General features: G+C 32.7%; 1 protein-coding gene across 1 annotated transcript in view; it reads left to right on the forward strand.

Moving 5' to 3' along the window:
- Positions 1 to 20,781, forward strand: part of ADAMTS19 (ADAM metallopeptidase with thrombospondin type 1 motif 19) — a 242,966-nt gene that overhangs the window by 103,680 nt on the left and 118,505 nt on the right. Inside the window, exon 8 of the mRNA XM_008066227.2 lies at positions 18,212 to 18,317. Coding sequence (XP_008064418.2) covers positions 18,212 to 18,317 — 106 coding nt within the window. The remainder of the gene's footprint in view (positions 1 to 18,211; positions 18,318 to 20,781) is intronic.

Genomic DNA, 20,781 nt, shown 5'->3' on the forward strand with positions numbered 1-20,781 from the left:
TAAATATTTGTAGTAATAATTGTTTTGAGGTTATAAGTGCATTCTTTAGATTTCTCCAGTTAATATAATTATTTATTTCCTTCACTTGAATAAAAAACACTTATGATACTGAGGAGAAAGCAAGCCATGAAAAATAACATTTTTAAAAGTTGGCAAGGTGGTGTAAAAATATTGTATCAAGTTGTCTTGAAACTTGAGTTGGTTCACTGCTACAAATGCATGCTTTCAATGTTTTTGCTAGTCTACTAAAAAGCAATTTATACAACTTTTTGGTAGCATGATATTTTTAGTTTTAATTGTCCCTGTTTGTTGCCTTCAGGATATGATTATGTTAGAACATTATAAAAATGTGCTAGCCAAAATTCCTGATTCATATGCAATCAAAAGACTTTCAAATTTTTCCATCTGTATCCTTAAACTTAGTTCAAGAAAATCTTTAACTGTGATTCATCTTACCTATTTTTTAAAGTCATGACAGTTGTTAATTTTCAAGGCAGATGAAATCATTAAACCTAATTCGTTACTTTTCCTTGAGAGCAAAGTCATATAGGAAACCTAAACACTCTTGCTTATCATATTAACATAGCAATGAGAATACCAATTTTCAACTGTTTTGTGTAAACTGTGCAGTCAAGTTCTCATTACTGATTTAAAGAGTTAGCTGTGTAATCGAACATATGGCTTTTTGAATGAGCCACAATCACTATATTTTCAGAAGGGCACAGAAATCTTAATTAAGAATTTCACATGCTGTATTGTATTAAAGATTTATTAATGATATATCAAAACCTTAATAATGTACATAGGGTCAGCTTAATTTGAACTCTCTAAAGATTTGTAAGTCTATTTTTTAAAGCCATCCATTAATCTAACCTTATATTTTCTAAAGAGGGTTGAGATATGAATATAAAGTAGAATAAATCTAGAGTATAATAGCAGGAGCACAAAACTAGCCTGCAGGCATAAATTTGCTTAATTATTATTTCTTCCATATTAAAGCAGTCCTCATCATCTTAATATGGTGAGGATTTGGGTAGTTGGATCTTTGTGGTGTAGTTTGTACAAAACTTAAAGTATAAAACCACAACAGCCATAAAAAAAAAAAAAGATATGTGGAATGAGTCCTTTAACATGATAGTCTCTCCCTGACTCAAAAGATTAAAATTTAGAAATCAGTCACCTCTGCTTATCTTAAATACTACTGTCCCTGTCCTGTTCTTTCACTGTTTTTCCTAAGCATTTACTTCAGCCATCTTTCATCTCCTTCTTCCTGCACCATATTAATATTTCATACAAAAACTTGCCATATATTTGGAAGTGGCTTGGGTTTGCTAACTAGTCCAGGAGTCCACCAATCCTAGATATCTCTATCACTCCTTAGGATAATAAAATAAATTGGGTGATTCACTGTTTTACTTTCCTTTAGAAACCTATTAAAAATATAACACACACGTACACTTTTAAAAACATAGATATTTCCATCTTTACTTAATTTTGTCTCTATATTCATAGCAGGGTAAAAAATATCATACTAAATTAGGCAAAGAAAATGTAGCATTTATTTTTTATATTAAATCTTTCATAACTCCTTATCTAACTTGATTCCAAGAAAATCAAAACTAAAACTTGTCAATTAATGTTATTTTTCTTCTAGTTTAAATGCTTTTATTTTTATATTTTTGTTTTTTTTGTCCAAATACTTTTTTCAAAGAATCCCTCAACCTCTCATCTGATCTTACACATTTGGGGAGAGGTGGGCATTATGTAGGTCAACAATCACAGGTTCTTTTACTACTTTCTGTGACTCTTTTGCATTCTTACACTAAAGTCTTTTCCTTCAAGGCAACAGAGCACACTGCTGGACTTAGTGGTCAAGAATACAGTTGAGTTCAACTCAGGAATAGTAGCTTGGATTTCATCAAATGCTTTTTCTGCATCTATTGAGTTAGTCATATGGTTTTTGTTTTTAATTTGTTTATGTGGTAGATTACATTTGTTGATATTTTTTGTGTTGTATTTCTTTTTGAGTTGGAGTCTTACTCTGTCACCCAGGCTGCAGTGCAGTGGCACACTCATAGCTACCCCAACATTGACTTGCTGGGCTCCAGCGATCCTTCTGCCTCAGCCTTCCAAGTAAGTAGCCACAGGTGCTAGCTACCATGCCCGGCTTATTTTTCATATATTTACTGTAGAGACGAGGTCTTGCCAAGTTGCCTGACTGGTCTCGAACCCGTGGACTCAGGCAATTCAATTGCCTCTGCCTCCCAAAGTGCTTGAATTGCAGGCTGAGCCACCCAGCCCGGGTTTGTGTATTTTGAACCATCCTTGCATCTCAGCAATAAAGCTTACTTGATCATGGTGGATGATCATTTCGGTGTGTTGCTAAATCCAATTTGCTAATATTTTGTTGAACATTTTTATATCTATGTTCACTAAAGAAATTGGCCTGTTGTTTTCTTTTTCTCTTGTGTCTTTGCCAGATTTTGCTATCAGGATTATATTGGTTTTATAGATTGAATTAAGGAAGAATCTCTCATGTTTGAGTTTTTAGAAATGTTTCAGTAGGATTGGTACCAGTTCATCCTTGTATGTCTGCTAGAATTTGGCTGTGAGTCTATCTGGTTCAGGGATTTTATTTTTTAACTGGTAGCTTTTTTTATTACTGATTCAATTGTGTGACTCATTATTGGCCTGTTCAGGATTTCAGTTTCTTCCTGTTTCAATTTTGGGAGGTTGTGTATTTCCAGAAATTTATTTTTTTCTTCTAAATTTTCTAGTTTACTTTCATAGAGATGGTCAGAGATAGTGTCTCTGAAAATTTTTTATATTTCTGTTTAGTCAGTTGTAATGTCACCTTTGTCATTTCTTATAGTGTTTATTTGTATCTTCTCTCTTTTTTTCTTCATTAATTTGGCCAGCTGTCAATCAATCTTGTTTATCTTTTCAAATAACCAGTTTTTTGCTTCATTGGTCCTTTGTTTTTTTCCCTACATCTCAATTTCACTTAATTCTACTATTATTTTGGTTTTTCTTCTGTTAGCTTTGGGTTTATTCTTGTTTTTCTAATTTTAGGTGTGACATTAGGTTCTTCATTTGATAATCTTTCTATCTTTTTGATGTGGGCATTTAGCACTTTAAACTTTCCTCTTAACACTGCTTTTACAGCATCCCGGAAATTTTGCTGTGTCTTTATTTTCATTCTTTTTAAGGAATTTTAAATTTCTGTCTTAATTTTTATGTTTACCCTAAAGTCATTCAGGAGAAAGTTATTTAGTTCCATGTATTAATGTGATTTTGAGAGTTCCTTTTAGTATTGATTTCTACTTTTATTCTGATGTTGTCCAAGAAGATACTTGGTATTATGTCAGTTTTTAGGAAATTGAGACTTGCTTTATGACTATGCATTTGGTTGACCTCAGAATATGTTCCATGTGCAGATGAGAAGAATGTATATTCTGTGGTTGTTGGGTGGAATATTCTGAAGATGTTTATAAGGTCCAGTTGGTCAAGTATTGAATTTAAGTTCAGAATTTCTTTGTTAGTTTTCTGCCTCAATGATATGTCTAATGCTATCAGTAGGGTGTTGAAGTTCCCTGCTATTACGGGGTAGCTGTCTGCCTTTTGTTAGGTCTAGTAGTCACTGTTTCATAAACCCTGGTGTTCCAATGTTGAGTGTATACACAGTTAGGATAGTTAAGTCTTCCTGTTGAGTTGAAGCCTTTATCATTATGTAATGCTCTCCGTTGTTCTTTTTTACTGTTTGTTTAATGTCTGTTTTATCTTGTACAAGAATAGCGAAACCTGCACATGTACCTCCTGAATTATAGAATAAAAAACAACAAAAAGGGAATATTACCTTGGTAAAGATGCTATGACCTTCCTATTCAACTCATCTACACCACACTCTCTACCATCCCTTTCACACTCATACCCCTTCGAGCTCAGACTCCTGCTGAAGGCACTGCTGAACTTTAGGCTCATCATCCATAGGTTCCCTGTGTTAAACTATCTAACTCTCTGACTTCCTTGGCAGTCAAAGTAGACACAGAACTGATAATTCAGTCCTTCTCTCTTCCAAATCACGTGTTATTTTTATTTGTTATTTTTATGAATCATACTATATTGGCATGAGGTAGATTTCTAAAAGGTTTACTAATCCTAATCTGTTCTCACCTGCCATCTAGAGAAAACTTGTAAGACATTACCTACATAGCAACACCAAAAAGAGATACATGTTAACATGTTTTAAAATTTATTATCAATATTCTATACAAAACACACATGGATTAGTAATCCATTCACCTAAACATTTATCAGGTCCCTACTAAGAATTCCAGGCACTGTTCTACACATTGGGAATGGGCATATTTATTTATCAGCATGTTCCTGCCCTTGTGGCACTTATAATCTAATGAGGGAGAATGTTAACATGCATGCTAAATAATTAAATTTGTTGGTATGTTAAAAGACAAAACTGGTATAGAAAAAATAGTTGGTCTAGGTAAGGGATAATCTGAGTTTCAGGGTGGAGAGAAGAAAATTTATAATTTGTAAAAGAGTGATCAAGAAATGCCTGACTGAATAAAGTGTTAAGTGATATTTGAAGATAGATTTGAAGATGATCTGGAGGTGATAGCTAGGGAGAAAATGTTCCAAAGTAAAAGTTAGTCAAGCAGTCTTATGGTGGAAAAATGCTATCATATTTAAGAGATGATAAATAAGAAAAAGCTAGTGTAGCTTGAGCAGAATGAATGAGCAATGCAGGAAATTTCAGAATTAATAAATTGTCAAATTTATTAATATACAGTTTTTAGATTGTCTGATATCTTTAGGAATTGTAGAGATATTTCCTTATTTATTTTTTATGCTGGTTATTTGTATTTGTCCCTCTTTTATCCTTGATAGGTTTACTAGGGAGTTATCAATTTCTTGCCGTAATTCTTTACATGCATAGTTTATTGATTTTTTTCCTCTTTATTACCTGTTTTCTTTTATTTCATTAAGTTTTGAGAATTTCTTTTCCTAGATCCATGATAAAATTTAACCATTGTTATTGTCTTTTTTTTTTTTCCTTAATGTGAATTTCCCTGAGCACTATTTTGGTCTTAGGTCACACATTTTTATGTGTTCTGTTTTCATTATAACTATGTTAAAATATTTTCTAACTTCCCTTAGAATTTTTTTTCATTTGTGAACTATTTAGAAGAATAATGTGTTATGTATGCTTGTTAGGTTTTTCTAGTTGTCTTTTTAGTTCTTGATTTTTAGATTATTTCCCTTGTGGTCAGTGAACACATTTTTGGTCATTTCCACTTTTGAAATGTGTTGAGGTTTTTTTTTTACTATTCACCATATGATTAATTTTTTATAAATTCACCCCCTATACTTCAAAAGAATGTGTATTGTATGTCTGAGTGCAGTATTATATCAGATAAAACATACTTGTTCATTTTTTAACTTTTTATGTTTAGTTATTTTGTTCTGCTTATTCTATCAACTATTAGAGAGAGGGTAGAGAAAAGGAAATCCTAGTACACTGTGGTTGAAATGTGGATTGCTATAGCATTTATAGAAACAGTATGGAGGTTCTTTAAAAAAAATAATTAAAACCAAAACTACCATACAACCCAGCAATCCCTCTTCTGGGTTTATACCCAAAAGAGAGAAAATCACCGCCATGTAAATAAATATATATGGAGTCTCATGTTCACTGCAGTGTTTTTATATATAATATGCAATGTATCAATATATTATATATATATAATCAGCCTAATAGAAATACAATATTTATATTCTATAGAATATATACTGTATTATAATTTGGATTGTATATAATAAATATAGCATATTTAAAAAGGAAGGAGATCCTTCCATTTACAACATGGATAGACTTGGAGGACATTAAGAAAAGAAAAATAAGCCAGATACAGGAAGAAAAAATTGCGTGATCTCTTTCAGATGTAGAATACATTTTTAAAGTATCTCACATAACACAGAGATAGAGAATAAACAGCAGTTATTACCAGTGGGGCAGTTTGAGAGGAAATGGGGAGATGTTGATCAAAGGACACAAAATTGCAGTCATGTAGGTTGAACAAAAGTTAATAAAGTTCTATTGAATTAGGAATTTTTGCTTAATAAGTAGATTTTAGCTGCTTTTGTTACAAAAAATATAACTATATGCTTTGCAATAGTAACCATTTTACTACCTATATGTATCCCATAACATCATGTTGTAAATCTCAAATATATACAATAAAATTTATTTATCAAACAGAATAGCATGCTATATTCTTTATTTCAATTGTGAATTTGTCTGTATTGCCTCTTAATTCTGTTCATTTTTACTTTGTATATTTTGAGACTCTGAGATTGAGTAAATACATATATAAAATTGTGATGTCTTCTTATTGGAGTGACTCTTTTACTTATGAAAAATATAACTCCACAATTCTCCATATGCCTGTGTCTTGAATTGAATATGTCTAATATATTTGTATATTTCTAATATTACGTAGTCACTTCTGCTCTTTTTTGGTTAATATTTTTTTATATGTTTTTACATTCTTTTACTTCTAACCTATGTCCATATATATATATATATATTTTGAGTTGGAATCTCACTCTGTCGCCCAGACTGGAGTACAGTGGCCGCTCCCGGCCACCGCAGCCTCAACCTGCTGGGCTTCGGCGATCCTTCCGCTCAGCCCTCCAAGTAACTGGAACTACATGCGTGTGCTACCACGCCCGGCTAATTTTTTGATTTATTGTAGAGATGAAGTCTCGCTGCCCGGGCGGGTCTCGAACCCACGGGCTCAGGCAATCCACTCACCTCAGCCTCCCAAAGGCGTGGGATCACAGGCTGAACCACCGAGCCCGGCTGTCCTTATATTTAAAGCTTATCTTTGGTAAGCAGACTAGAGTTTTTTTTTACCCCAGTCTTACAATCTTAGTTTAGATTGAGAATAATTTAGTGCTTTTTACTTGAAATTTTTGGTATGAAGTGGTGCTATTTTGTACTTTTTCTTTTTTATTTTATTACGCATATTTCATAACCTGATTGTCCCACTGTGCATATTGTACTTGTTTTCTATTTGACTTTGTTTCTACCTTTTTTCTCCTTTCTCACTTTTTAAAGATAGGTAAATCAAGTATTTAACATTTTCTATCTATATAATTGTTAGTTATATATTGTTTCACTGTTCTTTCATAGTTATCATTTATGTTACACGTATTATTATTATTATTATTATTATTTTTTTTTTTTTTGAGTTGGAGTCTCACTCTGTTGCCCAGACTGGAGTGCAGTGGCCGCTTCCGGCCACCACAGCCTCAACCTACTGGGCTCTGGCGATCCTTCTGCCTCAGCCTTCCAAGTAGCCGGAATTACAGGCATGCGCTACCACGCCGGGCTGATTTTTTGTTGTTGTTGTTGTAGAGATGAGGTCTCGCTGCCCAGGCGGGTCTCGAACCCGCGGGCTCAGTCAATCCACTCACCTCAGCCTCCCAAAGGTGCGGGAGTACAGGCTGAGCCACCAAACCCGACTGTTACATGTATTATTTTATCAGTCTCTAGATATTACTAGAACTTTGGATCACTTTTCCTTGATTTATCTCCCCACTACATATTGTTGCATGTATTTTAGGTCTCTAATATTTTAAATTTGAAAGGCATTAAAATTGTTTTGTGTATTTAATATTTATAGTACCTATATATTTAATCTTCCTGATGTTCTCCATTTCTTCCTGCATTTCCAAGTTTCAATCTGGAATGATTTTTTTCTTGTGTGAAGAAACAATTTTTGTATGTATAAAAACATTTTTATGGTACCTTTATTTTTAAAAATTTGTTTCACTTAGTGTAGAAATAGAAGTTGGCAGATTTTTTTCCTATTAAACTTTAAAAATGCCATTCCATTATTTCCAACTTTTATTGTTTTCATTGCAGTCAGTTTTATTGTTGTTACTTTGAAGTAAAGTTCTTTTTTCTGGGAAATTTTAAGATTCTTTCCTTTTATTTTCAGCAGTTTTGAGATTTTTTTTTTTTTTACTGTGATTTTGTTTGATCCTGTTTGTTGCTTGCCTTGCTGAGTTTTTTGTTTGTTGGTTGGTTGGTTGGTTTTTTTTACTATATTTTGTAGAGCAGTTTTAGGTTCACAGTAAAATTGAGTAGAAAGTGCAGAGCTTTCTCTCATATACCCTGCCCCCACATTTGCATAGCCACCTCAGTTATCAGCATCCACCTCTGTAGTGGTGCATTTGTTACAACTGATAAACTTACACTGACACATCACTGTCCCCCAAAGACCACAGTCTAAATTAGGATTCACTCTTGACATTGTGTGTTCTATAGGTCTGCACAAAAGCATAATGACATGTATACACTGTTGTATCATGTAAAGTAGTTTCACAGTCCTAAAAACCCATGGTGTTCCAACTATTCATCCCTCCATCCTGTCTTAATCCCTGGCAGTCACTGCTCTTTTTACTGTAACCATAGTTTTGCCTTTTCCAGAATGTAACATAGTTGAAAACATACAATATGTAGCATTTTCAGGTTAGCTTCTATCACTTAGCTATGTGCCTTTATGTTTCTTCCATGTTTTCCTTATGACTTGACAGCTCATTTCATGTTAGTACTATATAATATTCCAATTTATGGATGTACCAGTTGACCTTTTCCAAGTTTTGACAATTATGAATTAAGCTGCTAAAAATATTCGTGTACAGTTTTTTGTGTGGACATAAATTTTCAGTTGTTTTGAGTAAATACCAAGAAGTATAATTGCTAATAATAGGGTAAGAATATATTTAATTTTGTAAGAAATTGCCAAACTTTTGTTCAAAATGGATGTACCATTTTGCATTCCCACAAGCAATGAATGAGAGTCCTGTTCACATTCTCAGCATTTGGTATTATCACTGTTTTGGATTTTGGCCTTGCTGATCTTTATTTATTCTGTGTCTATGCCTTCCAATATTTTTGAAATGCACTTAACTATTAACTCTCAACTAAGTCTCATATCTTGTTGTCTGTCTTTTATTCTTTGATTCAGTTTATAAAAATGTAACACCTGTTTCCCACATGTGTATTATATTCCTTAAAATTTTTAAAAATCATGTTTTCCCTTTTGCTTGAATTTGGTTATTTTACATTAATTAATCTATCCTCTAATCTATTTATCTCTCCTCTTGTGTCCAATTGGTAGTTAAATCATCCATTGAGATCTTAATTTCAAATATTGAGTTATTCAAATCAAGAATGCCTGTTCGATTCTTTTTATAGATTTCAATTAGCTGATAGTTTTTCCATCTTTTGTCAGTTTTGTCTATCTTTTTTCTCTATTTTAACATATTAATCCCATTTATTTAAAAATCGTATCTACTAACTGCAACATTTGGTCGCTTCTTGGTCATAGTTTGTTGTTTTTGTTTGTAGACATTCTCTTGACATGCCTAGTATATTTTGAATGATCAAATTGTTAATGTCTCTACAACAGCAGAGGCTCCAGATGATGTTGTATAGCAGAAATAAATTAACTTTTTTTCTTCTAGATTGGTAGTATAAGAACTGTTTATTTTATTTTATTTTATTTTTATATTTCAGTTTTGGACTATGCTTTGTCACAAGTTTTCACTGGAAATTCTGCTCTTTTATTCAGAGGTTTGGTTTAGCTATTTAAAATATCACTGTACGCAATTTTGGAATATGGTAATTGTCTTGAGGGGAACACTCCATGGCCTCTCAAGTCTCCAGTTTTGTTCCTCTAGCTTCTGTGACCACTCAAGTTTCCAGCCTGTATGCACGGCAAATCAAGCCCTGATGACCACCCAGTTTTGTTTTGTTTTTTCTCTTTTCTTCTGCAATCATTATTTTCCTGAATCAAATTTGTTTTTCATCCTCTAGTTTTTGCTGAAAATCAGCAAATACCACTAGGGAAAAAGTACCTGTGGGTATTTAGCTCACCCTTGAGATTTTTTTATATATATATTTAGAACTTTAAAACTTCTAGTCCCTTTTGTTTCTATAGTTCTCCGATGCCTTTAAAAATACTATTTTTGGCCAGGCACAGTGGCTCAGTCCTGTAATCCCAGCACTTTGGGAGACCAAGGTAGGGAGATTGCTTGGGACCCGGAGTTTGAGAGCAGCCTGGAAACGTATGGAGAATCTTATTATCTCTACAAAAAATATTTTTAAAAAAATTAGCCAGGTATGGAGACACACACCTGTAGTCCTAGCTACTTGGGAGGCTGAGGCCGGAGGATAGCTTAGCCCAGGCGTTGAGACTTTGGTGAACTATGCTTATACCACTGCACTCCAGCCTGGGCGACAGAGACCCTGATTCTAAAAAATAAATATAAAATAAACAAAATAAATGAAATATTATTTTTAATTGTATCCTACCTTCCTAGTTGTTCTAAATGGGAACATTGGATGACTGTGAATTAGTCTGCCCTGTGTGCCCCAGCTTAGTTATGTAGTAACTTCCTTAATCCACCCCTTCCGTGTTCAACTTCCTTTTTTCTGTAGCACTTCTTTTACCAATTCCTTCAGTGAGGACCTTTTCAAGGTCAACGCTTATTGTAATAGGTGATATTTAGGTTTTAATCTATAGGTCGAGCACAGTGGTTCAACACTTGTAATCCCAGCACTTTGGGAGGCAGAAGTGGGAATATCACTTGAACCCAGCAATTTGAGACAAGCCTAGGCAGGAGAGAGACCTCTTTCTACAAAAATTAGCTGGGTGTGGTGGTGCATGCCTATAGTTCCAGCTAGCAGGGGAGAGGGTGAAGGAGTGCTGAGTTGGAGGATCAATGAGCCCAGGAGGTTGAGGTTGCAGTGAGCTGGGATTGTGCAACTGCACACCAGCGTGGGTGACAGAATGAGACCCTGTCTCAGCAAGAACAACAAAACAATAACAACAATCCATAAATGTGGATATTTACTTATACATTATACTTACATGCCTTATATGTTGTCCACATGTACCATGTATGCATTATACAAACACATTATAATAATATACATTGTATTTTTGGGTATTTGAACAGCTTTTATCATATATCACGAATAATTCTTATTCTCAAAAAACAGTTTATTTTACCAATGCTATGATGTGAAGTACCACAATAAGTAGTTTCTCTAAATTACAGAAGATACATTTGGGTTGTGGTGGCCCAATGGATGTGAACCTCAAACTCTCTATGTTAAAAAGAATCTATATTTCATAATTTTTTGTCTAGTTTTTATATTTGTAGTCTCTTTCACAGTGAACCATTTCTTTACTTGGCTTGTACTTTATTTTGGGCTCATCTTCTGTGGAACTTTTTATCCCCTCTGGGAATTTTATGCTTGCTGAGACGATAAAGCCTCTCATCATAGTCATGTTTCATTTGATTTTACTGGACTCACAAAGATCAATTTTTACATTAAATCTGTGACTTAATATTTCTTAAGCTTTATACTCACGCTCATGGTAGCTTGAGGTTTTGATTTATTAATACAAGAATTCCTATCATACTCATATTTTTGAGCCAAATTTTGTTGTTGCTTTTCTTTACTGGCAGATTTTAAAAATTATTTTTAAATATACATGAAGGTAGTTAAGAGTAGTAATTTTAGACTTTCTGATTAGTCTAGGAATCCGAGTTTCCTACTCACCAGTGCCTGTACCTACAAACATTTTGAAACTACACCCCAATTTGATAAGTTCTATGTCTTTTCTGATACTCAGGCTGTAGTAGCATCAACTCATGATGTCTCTACAGATATGAATTATTTTAAACTTTATTTTTGCGCTTGAGAATTATCTTTTCTTCAAACTTATCTATACGTTCAAAAATTGTATTATTGCGTATTATTTGGCATATCTATATGTTTTATTTATTTCAATAGCTTTAGGGGTGCAGATGGTTTTTGGTTACATGAATGGACTATATAATGGTGAAGAAGTCTGTACTTTTAGTATACCTGTCATTCCCACCAGTGTACACTGAACCCGACAGGTGATTTTTTTATCCTTCACTCCCTTCTCACTCTCCCCATCGAGTCTCCATTGTCATCATACCATTCTATACCTTTGCAGGCCCCAAGCTTAGCTCACACTTATAAGAACATGATGTATTTGGTTTTCCATTCCTATGTTACTTAGGATAGTGGTCTCCAGTTCCATCCAAGTTGCTATAAAAGACATTATTTTGTTCTTTTTTATGGCTGAATAGTATTTCATGGTATATATAAACTAGGATTTCTTTACTTACCAATCAGTTGATAGGCATTTAGATTGATTTCATATCTTCACTATTGTTAATTGTGCTGTGATAAGCATGCTAGTGCAGGTATATGTGTGTGTGTGTGTGTGTGTGTGTATTAATATAACAACCTCTTTTTTGTAGGGCAGATACTTTCAGTTCTTCGAAAAATTTCTAAACTGATTTCCACAGGGGTTGTACTAATTTACATTCCCACCAATAATGTATAAGTGATCTTTTTTTAAATACAAGGTGACTTGGTATACCATGAAGTTGGAACATAAAGAAAACATTTTAATGTCCATGCAATAATTTTTCTTATTTGATTGGAAAGACTTATTATACTGTTTGTTATACTAACTCCTTTTTGGTTAGAAGTCACTCTTTTTCTTAGTATTCATAGACTCTGTACTGCAAAGAATGTTGTAGATTGCTTAAACATTTTAAAGAATCTGGAAACATATTTTTTGAATCTATATTTATAACTATAATTATATCAAACTCATAGCTTATATAATAGTACTTTTATATTCCTAGATCATCATCTTGACTTTTAATGAAACAGGCAAATAACTAGTCAACTAGCAAGGCAAGTTATTATTTTAAAGATATGTCCAGAACTCAATTTGAATCATGTAAATGGATTTAATATTATCTGGGCACCATCCTTACACCATTCCCTTTTTTTTTCTCATTAGAGGATGAAATACATTTTTATTCTTCAAAATTACATTTTTATTTCAGGTCCTGCATTGAATCACATTTTATATTAGTCTTTTTTACAAGGAATTTCCCTTATGCAATTTCTTTGACACATTCCTTGCTGAGGAAATACCAAATACAGAGTTAATGCAGAGGTGTGTTATGCTACAGGACTGGCCCATTTAAAGAAAATTAGCCACCATCTCTGTGAGAAACATCAACTCTCATAAGCATCTCCTTATCATTTCCCTGCTCAGTCCTTTGTTTAGAAACTCTTTCCCATGTCCATTCCCTTTCCTTGTGTAGCCCCTGCTCTTTTTATGATATTATCAAGTTGCTTTTCTCTCTGAAAGCCTTCCCTGCTTTGATTTTTTTGTGTCTGATGTCTTTCAACCTCCCATAATATCCTATGTACACCTTTATGTCTAAGTGATCACAATTTAAAATAAGCATTTGTGTGGGTCATATACTTGAAGGCATGCTTGTTATCTTGTACCTTTGCAACTTGTTATATATTACATTTTTTACATTAGACCTCAAATAACTGTAGAAGTCATAGGTAAACAATTTACCTTATGGGTAGAGCCATAGGGTAAGTAACTTACCCAGGGTTGTACCAGGACTTTGTTCCAGGGGTGACCAGATTTTGAATTTAGGTAATCTAGTTAGTGCTGAAAAGCAACAGTTCTGGAGCGAGAAGACTTTTGTCAGGATGCATGTATCTTATCACATAAAAACTCTGATTTCTCCATTAATCCATTATTGGAAAATGTATTCTCTAAGATTTTAGGAGTCTCTGATAATCTTGATGTGGTATATCATGTGTTTTGTTTTCTGGTAAGAGATTCTATTCACATGACTTGATTGATTTTTAGGTGAGAAGTTAGGCGGTTTGGTTTACTTTGTATTTCCAGAATTCTTTATATTAAAAGAGTGCTTTGAAAAGGGTCTGTATTACATCTATCTTTAAATAACAGCTGTGTTAAATCCTTTCCCCTCCTAATCCCATCTCTTATTATAAGAAACATATGGGTTCTTGAAAGGACTTGAAAAGCATAGACCTTTAAACAGAATAATGCAAGTCATTTAAATTAGTTGTGGTTATAATCATTCTCCATAACTTTCAAGTCAAAGAAAAATGAATTCCTTAATGTGCCAAATGTAAGAACAATAAAATTTAAATTTGTCAGAGTCTTAATTGAAGATTCTTTCTTTACACTTAAGTAGAAGAATAAAGTTTTTTTTTATCCTTTTTGATTGTGGTCTTAGAGATTGCATCATGATCTGCAGGAAGTTCTACTTATTACCATTCAAATTTCATAGACATGGTTATCCAGTTTATATTTCTTTAATTTTCTCATTATGAAACAATTATAAATTCATGAATTTGGAAAATGAGAAAAGAGGGAGAAAAATCAACCACAATCTTATCATATAATACAATTGCTATTAGCAAGTTAGCATACTTCATTTATTGGTTCAGCTATGAATTATGTGGTAGCATGGGCTTTTTGATACATAGTTGTAATCATATCTCTATGAAAATATATAATCATCATTTAAAAATATTTTATAGTATTTTATATACATTCATACCTGGAGTGCCAAAAAAAGTATGCATATTTTAAAAGATGTTTGCATAATCAGAAGTATCTGGATGCTGATGGTAACCATTTGAGCATCTCTTATAATTGCAGAAGCCAAACGTGACTTGTATTCATCTTATTGAATATTACTATTTTAATATAGTTTTTCTTTTCTTATAGTGTGTATTTTTTAGCAACCTCTGTATTTTATAGTATATACCTTTACATTGTAAATGTTTAGCACCTTGTTTTATTTTTTTACATGACCATACAATAGTTATCAATTTCCATAACCAGGTGATTATAGGTTTCTGTAGTCTAGGAACCCCAGGCAGGTCATTGTTCATTCTTTCTCTTCCTTCATATCACAGAACTGAAGCAAGAAAGATACAAGACTGGTGTAAATGTCACAATCCTCTTGCTCTTCAGTACTCCTTTCAAATCAAGATCTCTCCCATTCTTATATATTAACTCTTCATTCGAGGCTGCAATTCTTGAGATTGGTCATCTTAAAGTTATGATTGATCTTGATGCTTGCCCACATTTCCTATGGATGAATGTTAGCCACTTTCCCAGTTGCCTGATTCTTGCTGGTCATGTGTAACTTCATGCTCATATAATTAGTCTTCCTCACATGGCTTAATAATTCTTTGACCTCAATCTAGACCTCTATCTCTGCCCTTCTTTATTCCTATGAAAATACATAATCATGTATCAAAGCTTCCTCTCTGAAATACTGAATCTCTAAATCCACCTCTCAGATCCAAATCTCCAGTACTTTTTTGTAAAGTGCCTGCTCTTTTCCTTCATTGGTGATTCCACTCTCCTGACAACTGTATTCTGGTCTCCAAATTGTCAGGCTCCCTTTAACCTTACTTTTTTACTTATCCCCCATAGAGTCCTACAGGTTTTATCCCTTTCACTCTCAACTTTACTGCCAATTTTACCTCAACTCAAATTGAATCCAAATATTACTCTTCTTTGTTTCAGCCACTAGGTCAGGTATCACTCAATTAAGTGCTACTCCAAACTATCTGTCCTCAGTGAGCCAACACATCTCTGACTCATTTACATTAAGTATTTCCCTAGTACTTATTCAGCTCTTCTACATTTTCCTAACTGGCTATTCCTTTCTTTTGATTCTTTTCCAAAAACTCACTATTCAACTTCCATTCACCTTTGACCTATGAATCAGATGTTGTTGCTTCCTTTTTCACTCAGACATGCAAGCATATCAGAAAGTAATTTCCTTAAGTTAATAAGCTATATCTATGAATGCCCTGCAGCAAACATCATATTTAATCGTAAACACCCCTATTAAAGTCAAAAGGAAAAATAAGGAGTTCAATACTACCCATATATTGTAATAGTATAGGGGAAACCCTAGCCAATGTTGTTAGACTAAAAATATATTGAAAAGATAGGAATTGGAAACAGTGACAATACTATTTTTATGTAGAGACAATATAACATTTGAGTGAGTACAGGAGAAAAAACTGTAAAAGTCATTAAAGTGTTTAAATTTGTAAGTAACTGGACCCATGAGACAAACAGGTATGTGACATGATGAAAAACCATGTAAATTGAGTTTTCAATCTGAACATGGTAGTGGGACTACTTTAGTTATGGTAAAATATGTAAGAATCCTGAATCTTGCATTGATCAGTGGTCACCAGCATGCTATTTGTAGTGAGCTTGATTTAGTATTTGGAGGGACATTTAATTTCTACAATTTTTAAATGTTCAGAAACTCCACGTTTTAATATCCAGTTAAGAGGAGGTACTTTCCATTTATCCTCCCTTCCTCTTTTTTCATCTTCTCCTTCCTTCTTCCTTTTTATTATAACACAAGTTCAATTATCTCTGATTCTCATTTTTCGTTGCACTAATAAGTACATGATTTAGCTCTCTTAAAATCCACATTATCTTTTAATTTTAAATGAAATATTTAAAGATTTTTATTTCGTTTGTTTAATGAAACTAGATAAAAGAGTATGGTTTTCTCCTCTCCTCCTTTTCATAACCCCCTCTCTGTTTATCATTGCCTTCATCTTTCTTTCTACTCTGTATTCACTTAACCTTGAAGTTAAATGAAATTGGCTTATCATCTGTCCATTAGAAAGTTATTTTATCTATTTGTAGATGTAAAATGTCTATAAAATCTATTTTAATTTGTAAATAGAAAAAATACGTTCATATATTAATTTCAACTCTTGAATGTTTCTTCTTGTAGTAGTATTTCCAAAAATAACATGTTTATACTATATTTTGCTTAACGATTATATCACTATTTTCCTGATAGACCTCTGGATACCAGACTTTGATATTCTTCTGCATGAAGGTTTAAATGAGTTGTTGAGAATTTCAGATATACTTTCAAATATTCTCTGTTTTCAACCCTCCTGCAGTGTGTCTCCACAGATCTTGTGTGCCACAGTCTTGCCAAGTTCATACATTGTCTTCTCATCAAAAATTCCCCTTCTATCATTTAGGCTGTGGTTTTCACTAAGTCAGTTGATATTCCTCCATGAATCTTCTAACATTCCAGAACATAGGCAAGATACTTTATGCTTTTTTATGTTTAATTATTTCTTACCAATATTTTGTTGTTGTTTCTGGAAAAAGAAAAGAAGTCACAGCAGTCAGCTAATTATCTTTAATTAGGGGAAGTTCTGTGTTAAATTTTTTTCAGAAACAAAATAAACATCTGACAGATGAATTCAAAGGTGAAATCAAATCTCTGTTCCATCATGTTTAATAGTTATGTGATCTTTGGCAAATCATTTTACCTATGTAGACCTAAATACCTTCATCTATAAAAGGAGCTTAAATGTATTTTATGCAGATATGAGAATTAGAGAACATATAATGTATCCAAAATAATTGATATTTTAATGATTTGTTATTCGAAAATAACATTAAAACATGCTTGGAAGATTATAATTTCTTTTGTTAAATATTCTTTCTTAAAGTATACTTCTCAATTAGTAAAATAGTATATAAATATCTGATTAAAGAATATTGATGACTTTGGATATAAACATTTTTATTAATAATTTATACCAAAATATTAAATATCTTGCAGAAATTTTTATCTTAAATAAAATTTCAGTATCATATACTCTAAATACAGACCATCTTATTGGCCAAGAAATTTTCATAGAAAACCTTTTCTACTTTTAAAATATCACAGATAGTTCTATGTCAGATTAAAGTGGTATTTCATAAATAAAATTTTATTAGCTCAAAATGTAAATCTAAGTTTAAGACTGTGCTATATGAAATTTATTTTACTTTGTGATATTTTTTGAAATGAAATTTTTCACAATAATTGGAAATATTTAACATAATCACTGCTTTTTAATTTGCATTTTCTAAATTGTGACTATTCATTTGTTTTATAAGACATAAAAAAATTTATAAAATATAAACTTACAGTAAAATAATTTATTTCATCTAAAGTATGGAACTCAAAAGAATATTAACAGTTTATTGATTGACTTATATATATTTCCCTCTAAAGTTTATTTATTGAGGTTAGATTTTACAGTTTAGTATTGACATATATTAATAATGACAATTGTCATTTTCATTCCTGTGACTAATAACTACAGTAAATATTTGCAGTTTGATTCAGACCTTTGGTAATTAATTTTTATTTTTATTTTTAGGTATAGCATACTTGAGTGGAATGTGTAGCGAAAAGAGAAAATGTATTATTGCTGAAGATAATGGCCTGAATCTTGCATTTACAATTGCTCATGAAATGGGTCACAAGTAAGTAAAAATCTTGGCTATGTTACATATAGGTGAGTAATTTGAGTTATTGAATTACATGGGGATCTTTTGAAATTTTTATTTGAGCTTCAAGTTTTCGAAAATTTAGGGAAGCAAGAAGAGATAGAGAGAACCATCGGAATTTAAATGTAATCTCCTGAATATTGCAACCATTTCTGGTTCTTTGAGTAAAATCTTATCACATTATTGAAATCCTCATCAACATAATTATCACATGGTACATGATTGATTTCAGTACATGTTTTCATATGATACAAATGTTTCACTCTTTCACACTATTTCATATTTCTGCATTAAGTTATTTGCTACCTTTGGGCCTTAGATTTCTCTTCAGTAACATTAATATCTTTGTTATGAGATTAGTTTGGGATTCATTTTATATAAAAGCTGTGATCAAATTTTGAGGAAGTTTACTACAGTAGAAATGTTTTGGGGAATCAGACTGAATTTTGACTGTGAACTTCCCTAATTGCTAGCTGTATCAACTGTACAAGTGAAAGTATTTTAGTTGGACTCATATTTAGTGAGGTTCTACTCAGGGAGGTCGATCTTTGTGGAGGCCTCTTTAGTCAAAGACATATTTAATTTGGCTTTCAGTGTTTAAAAAATTAATTGCCAACATCTTAAAAAGTAATAATTTGACATAAAATTCAGATTTTTAGACCTGGCAACACTTTACCTACAGTCCCATATGGGAGCCATTCATTGGAGCTCAGTATCATATGCACCCTTTAAATTGGACCTATCTTTCCCAGTTCATCAGAGGCTGTATGCAGCACTCTTGTATGATATACCCAGCTCACCTGATTTTCATTATATTCCTGGACTCTGTAGGCAACTTGGATGGTAGTGGAATTTGTTTGTTAGGAGAAAGCTTAGGGAAAAAAAAAAACTATATAGGATATGACAGTATTTGATTAACAACATTATTCAGGTGATCAAATTATAATTATATAGCTCCATGAATTATCAGATTGAATAAACATTGTATCCATAACCCAATCTAACAAATAGGACCTTATCAATAGCAATAGTTTTTTAAAATTGTTTTTTAATTGACAGAAACAGTATATATTTATTGCGTGCAACCTTATTTTGAAATGAATGTACATTTTGTAAAGGCTAAACTGAGTTAATTAATATGTATATTGCCTCACATACTTGGTAGTTTTTGTGGTGAAAGCATCTACTCTCTTAGCAATTTCCAAGTGATTGATTTTTGATGCCACTGTTCTTCAATGTAGTAGATATACAGTCGACACTCAGTATATGCGGGGGATGGCTCCGGCACTCTGGAATATACCCAAATTTATGCATAATTGAGACCAGCAGTTGGCCCCATAAAAGCCACATAAATGAATAGTCAGCTCCTCCTTATATAATAAGAGTTTAGCAACACATGAATACTGTATTTCAATTCACCTTTGGTTTTAAAAAATTCACATAAAGTGGATCCGCGCAGTTCAAACCCATGTTATTCAAGTGTCAACCATCATTTCATATTCTCCCATGCAGACTTTCGGTCTTCAGTTGGCTAATCAAGAATATAAAGAAGTTATTTTTACTTAAAAAAATAAAATAAAAGATAAATCCACTTTAAAATCATCAACCTTTAGAGAAAGTATTCAATGCAAAAACATCATTTAATATTGCAGTCAAGGAATGATAGGATTTAGATTTTAATTTCAATATAATTTGTTTGTTTTTTTTTTTTTGAGTTGGAGTCTCACTCTATCGCCCAGACTAGAGTGCAGTGGTCGGTCCCGGCCACCGCAGCCTCGACTTGCTGGGCTCCGGCCATCCTTCTGCCTCAGCCTTCCAAGTAGCCGGAATTACAGGCATGCGCTACCATGCCCGGCTGATTTTTTGATTTATTGTAGAGATGAGGTCTCACTGCCCAGGCGGGTCTCGAACCCGTGGGCTCAGGCAATTCACTCACCTCAGCCTCCCAAAGGCACGGGATTACAGGCTGAGCCACAAAGCCTGGCTCCAATATAATTTTGATAATTGAAAGATATTTTCAGTTTAGTCATACTAAGAAAAATCATGTGTATCATTTGAAGCAAAAGTGCTGATAGTAATGTTTGGAGGCAAGAAAAAGTTATTAATGACTAATTTTTAAAAGGTAATTGAAAATTAAACACAAGTGGAATTCTCATAAAGTAAATACAGATAATAATTATCATTTTCAATCATTAGCTATGCTTGATATGCAAGCAGTCTGTGTATATTTTCATAAGCAGATATTGAATAATTTTATCAAGTACCCTGAATACTAGAGGGCTTACTTTTTAAAGTATATGTTTAAACAGATACATTTAAAAACAGATGTGCTATATTCATTTCTTCAATCTCTATTATATTCTAAAATGCAGGAAAATATTAACTAAAGGAACCAAACACAGTACTACTTAATTATTAACATCTAACTTCTTGATCAAGA

Source organism: Carlito syrichta, unplaced genomic scaffold (genome assembly GCF_000164805.1).
Source record: "Carlito syrichta isolate Samal-C Ts95f unplaced genomic scaffold, Tarsius_syrichta-2.0.1 Scaffold308863, whole genome shotgun sequence".
In the NCBI taxonomy this organism is placed as follows: Eukaryota; Metazoa; Chordata; class Mammalia; order Primates; family Tarsiidae; genus Carlito; species Carlito syrichta.